Source organism: Brachypodium distachyon, chromosome 4 (assembly GCF_000005505.3).
Source record: "Brachypodium distachyon strain Bd21 chromosome 4, Brachypodium_distachyon_v3.0, whole genome shotgun sequence".
Taxonomy (NCBI): domain Eukaryota; kingdom Viridiplantae; phylum Streptophyta; class Magnoliopsida; order Poales; family Poaceae; genus Brachypodium; species Brachypodium distachyon.
The window spans coordinates 4769766-4784220 of NC_016134.3; the positions used below are offsets into that span (position 1 = coordinate 4769766).

A 14455-nucleotide genomic window follows, 5' to 3' on the forward strand; every position below is an offset into this window, starting at 1 on the left:
GAAGTTGGTTGGAAAATCCGGATTATCATAATCCACCTTAATGCGAAACACGGCCTAACAAAGTAACCATGTTAGTGAAATATATGCCTAACGTAGAAACATAAGGTAAAATATAATACTCCTTCTGATTCTAAATTCTTGACTCAAATTTGCCCAAATATGAATGTATCTATTTTTAAAAAGCGTCTAGATACATGTAATATTTCGACAACAATTTAGGATCGGAGGGAGTACATCTTTATATTGAGAGAGAGAGAGAGAGTTTACACTTACAATGATTTGCGTCCTCATATGTTCTTTTGTATTGCGAGTGAAGAATACATAATTAAGACATTCCTTTGATATCATCGACGCATTCGTTTTTCTGAGAAGAAGAGAGACAGTACCCCCTCAATTTTAGCATATAAGACGCACGCGTATTCTCAGCTCAACAATCTGATCAATAGAATTTGAGTATATGCAGGAAAATATACCATTAAAACCTTCTTTCGAAACAAATTTAAAAACATATTTTTCCGTTCAACAAAGAATGTCTCAATTTTGACTAAATTTGAATGCATCTATACATTAAGTCATGTTTAGATCCATCCAAATTTTGACAAACTTAGACATTTTTTGTTGGACGGAGGGAGTATTACTTTTATGTATAATAGTCTCTCTCTATATATACGGAGTATATTTTGTTGGTCAGATAATGATCTAGCACATGTGCATTCCTTGTAAAAACCAAGGCATCTCTATGTGCAAATTAAGCAACGTGACTGCGTGAAGCATCTTAGTACTAGTAAATTTTTTGAGGATATTGTTTTTCGTGTAGCATCTTTCGTTGTTTAAAGCCATTGTTAACTTGAGATCCACATGACCGTCGGCCGGTCTTTGTTCGATTTGATAGCATAGATTTTTGCCGATATGGCGACTTGTCGGGACAACATATTTTAGTCGGTCCGCGGTTGGTGAGATCTCTCCTTTTTTGGGTGAGATCTCAAGTACACACTAGTTTAGCAAAAGTGTTAATTTGTCTGTCTAAAAAAAGTGTTAATTTGTCCGTCCGATTACCTCCTTCCCGACCGGTATACGTCCCACCCGTTAGATTAAGTAGCTCCTTGGCCCTGCAATGGCTCATTCTCATGCTAATTTAGTGGTATATAGGAGTAAGAAACACAAATTCGCACTGAATCAACCGACTTATAATTCAGTACCAAGAAATGCTAGGAATGTAGGTTGGTTGGGGGTGGTCACCCCTCTTCTTTTTTCTAGTGATGCTCTTAATTTCATTTCATTGCACCGGAGCAGGACCGGCCTTCGTCACCGGCGATGTTCCTCTCAACCTCGAGATCGGAGGCCCGCTCGGCGGTTCAGCGATGAGAAATCATCGATGCCAAGACAGGGGGCCTTCCTATGACCCTGCATGGTGGCTGCTGTCCATTTCAGGGGCTTTGGTGTTCTCTTTATGGTTGTTGACGCAGATGGCGTCGTCAACGTCTTCTCCCTCTGGTGTTCGTGGAGGCATTTGATTCCGAAGATCTACTTGTTAGCTGGTGAGTGGTGACGGTTGGCTGTTTGACGCGTGGTCCTTGTTGGGCCAAATGAAAGGCTTGTGTCCTTGGGTCTGGTTGTAAATTTTTTTAATTTCTTTGTGTCCTTCAATAGTTGTATACTTGTATGGGGTTGTAATTTGTGGGTTCTGCAACCCACTTGCTTTTAATACTAATCAGAGACTCTCCTCTCTCAAAAATGGAAAAAAAACTAAGAAGAGACTCTTACAAAGAAAATAAAAAATCGTTGCTACAGCATTTAATGGCTCTTTAAAACTTTTCAGATCTACCCTCCATATTTTTCATCACTGACGTGCCTCGCCCTTGTTTATTCAGGAGATGAGATCCATTTGCAGATTTGCTTGCAGTCCTGCCACGACTCTTCTCTTCTTTTTCTTTAATGTTTTTCCACGACGAAACTGGTCCAGATAGTTACAAATCGATCCTCCATCAGGACAAGCGCAGTCATCAATGTAGCGCACTCGCCTGGTGTTATCAACTATAATTGTCAGTTCGGAACAATCAACAATCTGCAGCGTCTAGGTATGGGCTAGTGAGGAACAACTAAAATTCCAATGGTCTTGTGTACATTGTAATGTAAGACCAGGAGCAAAAAGAATAACAAGATTTTCTACCAACATAATCTTGCAGCAACGTCTCCATACGTGCTGCTTGAAGATAACCAGGCCTCACGGCGAACTTGGGCAGATTCAATTGTCCGGTCCAAGCTATGTGTGTGCTGGTGGGACAGTTTGTGTGTCAGCCCGAGCCGGTGCAGTAGTGCTTCTGGCATCCTCAGATACCACTGGCTCGGGGCCATCAGGTAGGATCCCGTTCATGGAGACTGCAGTCCCCGCGCTCTCAATGGACTGCGTTCTTTCGATGCCTCCCGATTGCCTTCTTTCAACGCCCCCTGACTGCTTTCGCTCGATGCCTCCAGACCGCCTTCTTTCGATGCCGCCTGATTGCCTTCGATCGACGCTGCTAATCCCAGAAATTGACCTTACAGGTACGGTCAACAGCTGGCTGACCGCGTCAAATGTGCTCCGGCACTCTGTGATCAATACTGCTCCATTGGGGTAGCATCGTCCAAAACATGCAGCACAATAAGGATATGCGACCTGCGATGAGATGGCAAATTTGTACGTTAGACTTCCCTGAGTTAGACTTCCCTGAGTCGAGAGAGAACGTTAATGACTGTATGTTAGATTCGTTGAGTTTGAGGCCTTAAGCACTTTCTGTTTTCTCCCTTCTCCAGAGGTACCCTTTTTTGTCACTTCCATACATGGTGCTTTATCATAGGAAGCTAACCTTACCTCAATAAATGCCTGGCAAAGCGAAAGGAAAAGGGAGGATTCATTTCCACGCAGCATTCGCATTGCATTGTATCTAACTAGGGAGTCGGAAATTGATTGTAATCCTTTCACCACCTCCTGAGCAAGGACATGCTTCAAGCTTAATGGTGCACATGGCTTTAGCTCATTCATTGCTGCTGAAACACCTGCATCCAACAGTTTGAAACAAGGACATGTCAACTTGTATACACACTGAATGCATTACAGTAAATGAATAGAAGTTAATTTGTGACACCACTAAAACTTACCATTAACGAACACTGCGAGTGGTGGATGTTCCATTAAAACAGAGGGCGGTGTCACATCATCGGAAGCATCATCCACAACTCCATTTGTGACAAAGCCAATAGATGGCATCGGAACCCAACGATGTGAATCCAAAACAACCTAGAATGGTAATAAAATATTAGTGATACTAATTTAATACGGCGCTGCGATAGTATTTGTAGCAGAAAGAGTGGAGACAATTACAAGGTATCTTTACTCCTATAAAGATGTCAATAGGTGGCGGTCCGTCACCTTACTGCCATCACATATTCACATATTGAGTTTGACATACATACTTGAGATGAGAGTGAATTATAGATGGTTTAATTTGGCACAAAAGATGTGTATAATAATATATTAAACATGCATCACTATTTTTAATCCACTGTAACGCAGGGTGCTGTGCTAGTAATTCAAAAGAGCGAGCTGCAGAGCAACATGAACCCTTTTATGTTTATGTAGACATGAACAAACCGCAAGTCCAAAATAGCACATAGTACATAAATATGTTACCTGGAAATTCTCGACAGCCGTGCTCATATTCTTTGAGAACAAATTTAAAACCGCACTGCAAGAAGCAGATAACATCAGCTAACACAACCTCTTCCCAGCAAAAACAATAAAATTAAATTAAATACCAATTACCTTTCAAAAATTGGTGGAAGCAGGCCACGGAAATCCAGTCCAACCAACCCAAGACCCATTGCACAATACTGCAAGATAATCAAGTAATCAAAATTTAAATAAGATTTGAACCATTTGTGCTAAATCTCTTATCTAAGAACTGCTACTCAACAAGAAAATTAAGCGAAAGTAGATGCTCACAATGCACTGCTCAAGAATGTTTGACAGGGATCCGCCTTCTGTTATATTTGGCAACATAATTTGAAGGGTAGTGAGGTGATTACTGATTTGGTGCATTGCCCAGCTGAAAAGCAGCCCACCATCACAGTTCTCTTCACTTCCAGATTTATCATTGTTGAATATCGCTCGATATTGATTGACGACATCAAATAGATGTGTCCTGTGGCAACTCACCATGCCTTTTAGATAATCATATGCATTTCTTTGGTCCAGATCATCAAGAATCCCAGAAAGCCAAGCTTCCCTGCATCTCAGGAACTATAAGTTATATCAGAGTTAGGAGGCGAAGACAAACAAATTTTATTCTGACTGCTCTTATGAATTAAGAAAAATAAAATAGTGCAACATCATAATTAAAATGTCTGCAATATTCATAGAAATCTAGATTCTACAACAGATGTACAACCTATACTTGGTCACTTGGGAGACATGTTAACCAAAAAGATTACTCATACATGTCAAATCTGAATGCAAAAGCAGTATCTCTTGTAAGTTGAAACAGATGAATCAAAATCACATGACAGATTCAGAATACCTGTAAGCGTAATTCTGATTCACTGAACACTCCTATCCGACGCAGATGTGCAACAATACGGAGGCATTCGGGCAACTGTTGGCAATAAAATGGACCCGACTTAGATACATATGTGCTGAATAGAGTAGGCAGATTAAACAATTTGGCGCAAGATATAACAAATATTGAACACAAGGCAATACATATACCACAGCATCGAAATATAATATGTATATCAGTCAACTGCACCGAAGACAAGAAAGTAAAATCTCGGCATCATCACCTGAATATTTGATCTCAGTTTCTGGAGCAGCTGTGAAATTAGTGATTGTATTGTCTTCTTGACTTCAGCAGCTAATCCTTGGATGACAGGTAAACTTCAATTGAAACAGTAAATGGTCAATGATATTCAATGACAGGGTCCACATACATCAAGTATATGTTACATGACTTACTCAGGGTGCAACTTCGAGACTTTAGTAACAAAAGCTTCTAGATCAAGTGCCTCATCATAGTTCCCATTCCGTATGCATCTGTGTACAGTAGCTTTATTGTTACACACGATTCATCATTTTCATACAACACCTGAAGCTATGTAGTATAGAACAAGAGCATGGGTCTATAGTCTATACAAATTAAGCAAAGACCAAATGACATATCAACAACACCAGTCAACTCAAGGAAATAATAAGAGAACATGTCACGTACGTGTCCATAAGTTGTGGGATTTCAAGCAAGTCAAGCAAGGTACTGTGGTTGGCTAGTAATGTCTGATTGAGCTTCCTCTCTTCCAAAATTTGATGCGCAGACTCGACAAACTCGGTGCAACCAGATGTTAAATTCGGTATCTCCTCTACCTACATAAGTAAGAAAATAATTTTGTCAAACATTCCATTTCCTACTTCGAACATGACCTTGATCACGTACAAATGTAATATCACACTGGAATGAAGTAAAAACTACTCCCTCCGATCCATCTTAGTTGTCGAAATATTACATGTATCTAGACGCTTTTTAGGCATAGATACATCCATATTTGGGCAAATTTGAGACAATTAATATGGATCGGAGGGAGTACATAACAAGGAAGAGGTGATTAATTCACCTTCCACTGTTGGAAGTTTGAAATAAACATCACTTTTCTAATTTCCACTTTGCAGTATTAATGAGAAACACTGATCAAACAAATAAACAGATTGTGTTGGTTTTCAGAGCAAGGTGACGCATAACATCACCGAATCTATATGTGGACTAGATCAAATTCTTTTTGCAGTGCATATAAATGTGGTCATACAACTAAAGTTGAAATCAATCACAGGAGAAACATATAAATAGCGAACAGTTTAGGGGAGAAGATTAGAACATACTGCAAGTCTGCAACGATCCGGTCAAAATTATGAAGTGCGCAAGAGAGCAGCAAGCCAACATTTACAGCCAAAAGAACACCTTAAGCTAAATGTTGATGTTTAAAATTGGAGTCAATTCCACTCGCAAGCAAAACGCAGGGATGCATTTCCATGCAGTTTCTAACTTCTAAGGGGGGAATAAACTGCATGTAATGGTGAGATCTACTGTACATGCAGCTGATGTTAGCAGACAGAAAGCATGCACCAGTGTCTGATGTCTAGCACTAAAAGTGAGTAAGTGACTATGAAAAAGAGACCTGCGAGTTATGTACAGCTGATGTCGAAATGATTTTTTTCGACATCCTCCTTAGTCCTGACAAACAAATCTATGGGAATTGCACAGTGCAGCAATGAGCTCAGCAGCAGAAAGTGAAGGGACAAATTACTGAAACATCACTTTTTTCGACATGCTCCTTAGTCCTAACAAACAATATCAATCAGAGAATGTATCAAACTGACATGAGATACCCTTGGAAGTAAAAGAACAGTAAATCTTATATAAACCCCGTCATCCCACGAGGATGGATCCTTGTGCACTTGATCTTGGGAAACTAACATTTGTAGCATATCTAGGAAAAGAAAGAAGTCCATTTTAGTCCCCGGAGTATCTCACTTGTTCACTTAACCCCCTGAAGTAGAATACAGTTCACTTAACTCCTTAGTCTACCCAATACCGTTCACAAATTCCCGTAAGTGAGTTACTAGGCTTGTTTGCTAAGTTGGACTCGGATCAAAGAATATCTTATATGATTGACCCCTTGATCCCATGAAGGATCCTTGTGCATTTGAGCTTGGGAAGCTAACATTGCTGGCATACCTAGTAAAATTGTAAGGGCAGTTCGTACCTGATGCACTCCTAACAGACATCTAATGGCAACGATTGAGAGTCAGAATCAGCACTGGCTGAAAACTGACAGGCAAGGAATCAACAGCAAGCAAACTTATCTCATCACGCCTCTCAAGTAACTAGCACAAGTCACAGCAAACTCTCATTACCAGACGAGAAAACAAGAAAAAGTACACACCCCCATTTCTGTTTGCAAGATCAAGACGAGATCTACTAGCTAGATTCCTTGATCACCCCACCTCAAATTGCATCATTCACCGATCACTCTACCCAGCATTATTCAATTTTCGCATGAATTATGTTGAGATCTACTTACGCATCCACATAAAGCAACACATGTTTTTTATGCTAAGGGGCACTAGAAAGGGGTGAAGTAAAGGCTGCTACGAGCTGAGATCAGCTGACATTACCAGTGCCTCGAGGTGCTTGTCAAACCCTTCGAGCTGCCCCCGCACGAAGGAGAGCGCCTCGGAGGCGGCAATGAAGGCGGCGTAGTTCTCCACGGCCACCTCCTGCATCTGCCGCCGCACCCGCTCCCCGTCCACCCGCAGCAGCTCCGGCTCCTGCGCCAACACGAACGCCACCACCAACACATGAAGAGGTCACAGACACCATGGATCATGGTAAGGATTATGGGGGCGCCGGAAGCGGCGGCCATGGTCGCGCGGGCGTACCTTGTGGAGGCGCTCGATGGAGAAGGAGAGGAGCTCGGAGACGTAGGGCTGGTAGGCGGCTCCGGAGAGCGGGAGCACGGAGGCGCCGTCCATGTCGGCGCCCGCGGAGGAAGGTTCGAGCGAGTGGCGTTGGCCCGCGTCGAGGAGGTCCATGGCGAGCGAGATCTGGAGGGAGAGGAAGAAGAGAGTGGAGAAGGAGGTTGGGGATTTTTAGCGGTTGAGGCCCTCGGGGTTTTGTTTATCTTTGCAAATTAGTCCTCAAAACTTCAAGAATTTCACATACCGAATATGTTTGTTTTTTTGACACACTTTGAGACTTGAGTAAACATTAATTGCTCGAAACTAACTCCTGCCGACTACAGTAAGAAAGGAAATCGGCTAAATACATTAATCACCGACCATATAACCTGGGTATTTTGTGCCAAATGTGTTTACGCTTATGGTGACTATTTGTCCATCACACTTTTTTGTGACAAATTGCAATCTGTCTTAAGTTGGTCGTAGCAAGGTTAGTTTTCAGGGATAAGTTTGCAATGAGTGCATGTGAGTTTGTTGATTGATGGTAGCTGCTACTATGCAAATCAACGTCAGTTAATTTTGGGATGGAGAGAGTATTTGTGAGTTGAAGTTCGACTCTATCCTTCTCGAAGACACCGACTTTTAGAAGACCAGAGGAAATGTTTCAATTTACATCCTGTATCAAAAGTTTGAGAAACAGGGATCTATGTCAACTATTAATGCAGGAATTCTGAGAAGAATTGATGGTTCATTCGCAGAAAAGTTCTCTGGAAACTAAAAAATTGCAGAAAATACGAATTTTTTTCTTGGAGAAAAAAACTCAGAAAATAAAAAAGCCCAACAAATTTATCACGTTGGCCTTGTAGGCCTGTAGCTGGCCCAAAAGAGCGTCGGATAACTCGTCTTCTTCCTTCGGGCAATTGGCTCTAGGGTTCGATTAAGCAGACGAGTCAGTAGCCCACCATGAAACGCCCACCACCACGCGACGACGCGGCGGCGGCCGGCAGCAGCGGAGGCGGCGGAGGGTTCAAAAAGGGGAACGGAAGGTGGGGCGGGAAGAAGCGGAACGAGCAGCGGCTGGGAGGCAGCGGCGGGGCGCTCTCCCTTGCGGCCTTCGCCAACGCCAAGTCCAGGAACACCGGCTACAACCCGGCGCTCATCAGTGAGTAACTACTGCCTTCTTGCGGGTGCAGAACCACACGCAGCTTCTCTGTCTCTTGCTCAAATTGGCTTGGTTGGCTTCTAATCTGCAAGAACAAGCTTGTAAAAAACGTACAGCGTGAGTTATTTCCCCTTCTGGATTACGGGACAAGATTTCGTACCCCAAAATGCTCGAGAGCTTGGGTTAATTTGGAGCGCCAATAGTAATTTTATAGTTAACATATAGCATCTGCGTTACCTTGCCCTGTTGGGACTATGAGTAAATCTGTTGTTTAGGAATTCGATGATAGCCGATATTATCTTCTGATTTTGTCCCCTGAACTTTTTATGTGCCCAGTTAGCTTAGTTTGGTCATGGCACTTTGATTAAAGCTCAGTGTTTAACTAATTAATAATCCGATGACACTGGGGAGGAGGTAAATTAAGGTTTATATGAACTGTGTGCTTCAGATATATTGATGAATTAGGGGAAGGAAAAAGTTGTTCATGCTCAGCGATGTATTGTGACTAGACTAGAACTGTACTCCTTAGTCCTTACCTCAAGTTTTTATTCTGGATAATTTACTCATGGGAAATTAAATTTACTGTGACAGCTGTTCATATTCTCTTACAACTTATGTATTACCAAAACGGAGTGTGCATTACCTAATAATGGAACACTAAACATCATGCTTGTAATTGCTGCTTAATACAGGATCTGTTGCTGGAACCTGCCATGTAGTTTTGACTTGTCTGTCAAACAATTTCTGTCCATTTCGAATCATATGTCTCTATGATATGTGCTGATTCCTGTGTCGTCTGGTTTGTGTTGTAGTAGAAGTCCAAGTTTCTACATAATTGTTTGTGTATTAATCATCATTATTCTCATCTTCAGAGAAGCAGAAAGAGTTCTACAGGAATGCTAAATTGATTAGCAAGTACAAAAGGTCAAGGAAGCAACAAAATCAGTCAAACTATACTCCACAAGTTCCAACCTGTGAGGTAATTTTCTTCAATACCAAGACTGTTTTGCCTTTTAAGCGATAATTCGACCAATGCTGATAGTATGTTGAGGTTGAACTTTTGATGGGCTTATGCATTATTTTTACTTTATTTTTATAATAGAAAGACATGTGGACAGTTTTTATAGGACAAGACCACATCCAATACTTGTCAGAACTCTAAATTGTTCATTATTAGTTTTACAAAGTTAACAGGTAGGCTCCACGTCTTGATCCAATTTACATTTATAGGAAGGAGATGTTGATGCAGAGGATGAGCCAAAGACACATGATAAGAGGAAGAAGCGCACTTCACAAAGCTTGAAAGTAGAGTACGAGAAAAAGCGTTTGGAGGATGAGAAGGCAAAGAAGGAGCGGGATGCGATAATCCAGGCAAAGAAGGAGGAGCGAGAGAAGTCCGAAGCAAAGCGGAAGGAGCTGAGAGAGAAGATGTTTAAGAGGACGCGATCAGGGCAGCCAGTGATGAAATACAGGATCGAGCATCTCTTGGAGACTGCACTGGAAAGCTCAAACAAGTGAGTGGTGATAAATTGATATGTTCTATGACTAATGCCACAATTGCAATAAAAATCTAGTTCAATGCAGTGATAAGTTTGTTTTATTTGGCTTTTGTTTCTTCAGTTTATACATCTTGGCAATGCATATTTAGTTTTGATCATCTCCATTCGATTTTTCCTCAGTGCATTCATACCATGCAATCGGTAGTTGCAAAAGAGTTATAAAATCATTGGATTTATTGAGCCATGACATCAGTCCGTAGTCTGAGATTTATGCTTCCTTCCCGTTCATACACTGCCCGTCTTTGCAGATTAAGAAAAGAGAAATGAATGCAGAATATACAAGTGAGTAGAACTGGGCAATTGACGTAAATATTTATTGTCGACACAATGTAGGGTTAGTGACATCTACTGTTTACGTTTTCTTTGACCCGTATCTGAACAGTTTTATGACGAGGTGTTGTACATCCATCGTATATGTTATACTAAGGTTGGTTGTCCTCCATTTAAAATATACTGATGAATAATCCGTCTATCCACGCCCTTCAATCGGGGCGATGCTGTTATGCTGTCGCTGTGCCGTGGGTGCTCGAGGGTGCCAATGCCGTACAATTGCGATGGCCCCGAGCTACGTGGGTCATTCTTACAGGATAATGGACTTTGTTGACGTTTTCTTGCTTGATTGGGAAATTTATCTACTTTGTCAGACAAATCTCAACATCCCTTGCACTTTGTTCTCGCCATCACAAAATCACCATGTTACAGTACTTGGTAAGAATGTGATGACATAATTGTCTAACAGAAGAAGGTTTATGTACCAATCTGATCAATGCAAAGATAATGTGACAAACCAAAACTCCCAAATAATATGACCTAATGCTAATTTGTTAGATAGAGAAGAGAAGAAAAGAATTGCATTTAGTAATGGCTACGGCACACTTTCATAGATGTGTGTTTTCTCAAATCTCAATTCAAGAAGAACATCTTCTCGAAAAAAACAAATGAAGCATGGATCGGTTTGTAAGGCATATTTTTCAAACATGTTGCACATCTACAAAAAATAAATTTTGTTCGAGATAAACAAGTGCACGATTTGAAATCACAAGTACTCACGGCCACAAGCATATATTCTTTTCTTCTTTCTTCTGAGTGCACATGATCCAGAAATCCATTATCCAGTAGCTAAGCCTTGGTTTGTGGTTGCTAAACTGTGTGGCGCTGAACATAGGAAAAATACACATGGAAATAGGAAAAAATTGGTTAGCCAAACAATAAAATAAGCATAAGTGGGTGGGGCAGACGGAATTATGAGCATCCACTGCAATGTCAAACACAGCCTATTCTGCATGCGGAAGAAGCTAAAACAAACTACCAGGAAAACACATATGATTTTTTTTTGTACAATTGGTTCCAAACAAGGTCCAAGAGTACATCCTAAATTCTTGTTGATGTCGAATGTGAGTGCTATGCTAATAGATGCAATACAGGTAAAATCATCATTATTTGCATTGCAAAGCCTCACTTATTATTGTGAACCTGTGGCAAAGAACAAATTATCTCATCATCTGTGTTGCCTTCATTTCTTAAGATGTTTCCTTAAGATTTGCTCTATAAATTTTATGAGCTGTAGATGATGAATTGATGATCACCAAATTCTTGACAAAAATGTGAAAATTGAAGGATGCAAAAGCAGATACGGGTCAAAGAAAACCTAAACAGAAATAAGCTTTCATCTAGGCCCTGATAAATGTGAATCAGGTGGAACATAGGAAGAACTTGACCCTGCAACACCAGCATGGTTTGGTGCAAAACTAGGGACAAAGCTGTAGTCTGGTGTAGCCTCCAAGCTCGTCACGCCCTCCAACACCTTTGCGACCGTTGACATCAAGGGCCTTCTGTTGCTATCAACCTGCAAGCACCACATTGCAAGCCTCATCACTTCCATGACCTCCTCCATATGAAATTGAATATCATTGCTGGCACTGTCCACTAAATCTTTGAGCTGACCAGACCTTGCCTTCTCTTCGAGCATGCTTATAAGGTGGATGCTCTCCTCGGGCTGCGATTCATCCAAATTCTCTCTGCCACAGATAATTTCCACCACCACAATCCCAAAGCTGTAGATGTCAGCCTTCTCAGTAATTTTTGAGCCCAGCCATTCGGGTGCTAGATATCCACGTGTTCCCCGCATCCGAGTCATAATTTTGCTCTGGTCCCTGTTTATCATTTTGGACAATCCAAAATCAGAGAGCTTTGCATTAAACCTGTCATCAAGGAGAATATTCTGTGGCTTGATGTCCAAATGGGCAATCTTTTCCTTGCATTCTTCATGGAGGTATGACAGAGCCCTCGCAGTGGCCATTATGATCTTACGTCTAGTTTTCCAAGACAGAGTGAAAACTGAACATGCATGAAAGATCCATTTATCCAGTGAACCGTTGCACATGAACTCATAGACGAGAAGCCTGTGCGATTTCTCGGCACAAAATCCAATCAACCTGACGAGATCATTGTGATGTATTTTGCCAATTGTCATGACCTCTGCTAAGAACTCCTCCGTTCCTTGTTCAACACCTTCCAAACGTTTGACGGCAATTGTTTCCCTGCCTATCTTGCCTTTGAAGACTGACCCAAAGCCACCAGCCCCAAGCTTCAGAGAGAAGTTGCCAGTAGCTAACTTCAACTCGTGAAAGGAGAAACGCTTTGGTGTCCCAGGTATGCTATCAAAGAGCTGTTCTTCCTCTTTCTTGCACTTTTTCCATATGGCAGCAGAGCATAAGATTGCAAGTGCAGAGAAACTTGCAATTATTGAGCCGACTATAGTTCTGATCTTCCTTCCTCTTGATCGATTGCCTTGTATCTTAATGTATGCTGAAAAGCGGAACGGCGAACCTTCTGCCAGAGAAATTAGCTTCTGCTCTGATAACAACAAGCAGTAACCATCATCAGTGTAACCATAATTCTGGAAAAGGGCAACCTTGCAAGAGCAATCCATCAAGCAAGTTTGCTTGCAGACCTGTTCTGATGGACTTGGAGTGGCTAATGACCGGAACATGCTGTTACTGAAGTAAGAAATGTTGCTGAGTGGTAGCAACTGGTGGTCGTGCGCATGGTTGCAAGAGATGGTGGTTAAGTGCACGCATCCAGCATCTGGATGCCGTTCATTTTCGGACCTAAAGTAGCTCAAACTAGGACAAGAACACTGTCCATGACTGCAAACACCATAATCACCACAGGCCAATGGGTAATCACAAAAGTTCATGGCCATGCTTAATACATCAAACAGCAGCCGTGGGTTTGAGTAGCCCTGCATCTCATAAAGCCTCAAATGCCCATCTGACTCTAACCGCATGTACTGCATGAATTGTGAAGATCTTGCTAGTGGCAGTGAGAAGACCTGATTTGGGAACCCAAAGCTGCCATTGACAAATCTATAGCAATTTGATGTCTCACTAGTAGTTGTACTGAATAATTGTGAATAGGCTGCTGGTTGGTATGAATACTGCAGCCCTCCCAACTCTGCAGAAAGATAAACCCGAGCAGATGGCCATTTTGTTTTGGAAGGTTTTACGCTGAGGTTCATGCCCCTACAGAGTGATTGTCCCAGTACTAACGTATCTGTCGGGTGGTCAAGCGTCTGCCAGACAGAGGAGCTGTTCTGATGAAACAGCACAAGGTTTCCTGAAGCATCTAGCCGCATGCCGGCAATTGACTTGTTCTTTGTGCCTGTGGACCAGATCACAGTGCCATTGACGTCGTTGAGCAGCAGGTTACCTTCTTTGGTGAAGTTCAAGGTGGCGTCCTGGCTTACAGGACTATCAGGGTTGGCTGACCAGATGACTGGATTCTCGGGCCCCAAAAGTAACACAGAGAGAGTGAATGCATGCCCATCCGTGGTGTAGAATCCAAAGTAAATTCTATATGAGCTACTGCCACTCTCGAGTATGACAAGGGCACTGGAACTTCCTGCCATGTTTAGTCTGCTTTGCATACTGGAGATTTTCCAGTGATTTGAGGGAGCTGCCGTGGAGAGGTAGGCAACAACTGTGGGCAGGATAGGGAAGGCAAGAAGGAAAATGATGGCCATCACCATGTTAAAATACTGCTTGATCATCTTGTTGTACTTGTGACCAGGAAGAGCTTGTGCATCCAGCAACTGGATCCTGGTCCGCTTCCTCTGTCTGAGGTATTATTTGTCATCTCAACTCTGGTGTATGAAAACTGACAGGCAGAAGAGACATCGTAACTATAAGAGTGTAAACTTTGGAAACTACGAAGCGCCAAGGAACATTGAGATGAAACAAGGCATCTGAGAAT

At 41.9% G+C, this 14455-nt stretch overlaps 3 protein-coding genes across 5 annotated transcripts in view; 1 reads left to right on the plus strand and 2 right to left on the minus strand.

The window, feature by feature from the left end:
• Nucleotides 1-1931: 1931 nt before the first annotated feature.
• On the minus strand, nt 1932-7668 carry LOC100831973 (conserved oligomeric Golgi complex subunit 8). Its single transcript, XM_003575711.3, has 12 exons — nt 7463-7668; nt 7199-7351; nt 5244-5392; nt 4991-5068; nt 4819-4912; nt 4557-4631; nt 3983-4279; nt 3803-3870; nt 3671-3725; nt 3139-3277; nt 2852-3036; nt 1932-2656 (listed from the first exon to the last, which is right to left on the minus strand). The coding sequence occupies exons 1-12, from the start codon at nt 7613-7615 to the stop codon at nt 2264-2266; spliced, it is 1839 nt and encodes a 612-aa protein (XP_003575759.1). The 5' UTR covers nt 7616-7668; the 3' UTR covers nt 1932-2263.
• Nucleotides 7669-8388: 720 nt separating this feature from the next.
• LOC100834127 (stress response protein nst1) lies at nt 8389-10245 on the plus strand. The gene is made up of 3 exons (XM_003575717.4): nt 8389-8642; nt 9515-9621; nt 9873-10245. Exons 1-3 carry the CDS (start codon nt 8444-8446, stop codon nt 10158-10160), a joined length of 594 nt encoding a protein of 197 aa, XP_003575765.1. The 5' UTR covers nt 8389-8443; the 3' UTR covers nt 10161-10245.
• Nucleotides 8625-14455, minus strand: part of LOC100835658 (G-type lectin S-receptor-like serine/threonine-protein kinase SD2-5) — a 31695-nt gene continuing 25864 nt past the window's right edge. Inside the window, exons 3-5 of one of the 3 annotated variants that reach the window (XM_024454690.1) lie at nt 11920-14278; nt 11252-11356; nt 8625-8727 (exon numbers count right to left, since the gene is read on the minus strand). In XM_024454690.1, coding sequence (XP_024310458.1) covers nt 8640-8727; nt 11252-11356; nt 11920-14252 — 2526 coding nt within the window. In that variant the 5' untranslated portion in view covers nt 14253-14278 and the 3' untranslated portion in view covers nt 8625-8639. Of the gene's footprint in view, nt 8728-11251; nt 11357-11879; nt 14360-14455 lie in introns of those variants that run through there. The other 2 variants (XM_014901770.2, XM_024454691.1) reach the window with 2 other exon arrangements.

Bases quoted from the DNA above. Each gene is read 5' to 3' on its own strand.
- LOC100831973 (XM_003575711.3), bottom strand. From the start codon at position 7,615: ATGGACCTCCTCGACGCGGGCCAACGCCACTCGCTCGAACCTTCCTCC. The intron at 5,393-7,198 runs GTAATGTCAGCT...TTACTTATGTAG, and splicing joins ACAAGCACCTCGAGGCACTG to GTAGAGGAGATACCGAATTT. The intron at 2,657-2,851 runs GTAAGGTTAGCT...ATCTCATCGCAG, and splicing joins TTTGCCAGGCATTTATTGAG to GTCGCATATCCTTATTGTGC.
- LOC100834127 (XM_003575717.4), top strand. From the start codon at position 8,444: ATGAAACGCCCACCACCACGCGACGACGCGGCGGCGGCCGGCAGCAGC. The intron at 8,643-9,514 runs GTGAGTAACTAC...TCTCATCTTCAG, and splicing joins CTACAACCCGGCGCTCATCA to AGAAGCAGAAAGAGTTCTAC. The intron at 9,622-9,872 runs GTAATTTTCTTC...TTACATTTATAG, and splicing joins CACAAGTTCCAACCTGTGAG to GAAGGAGATGTTGATGCAGA.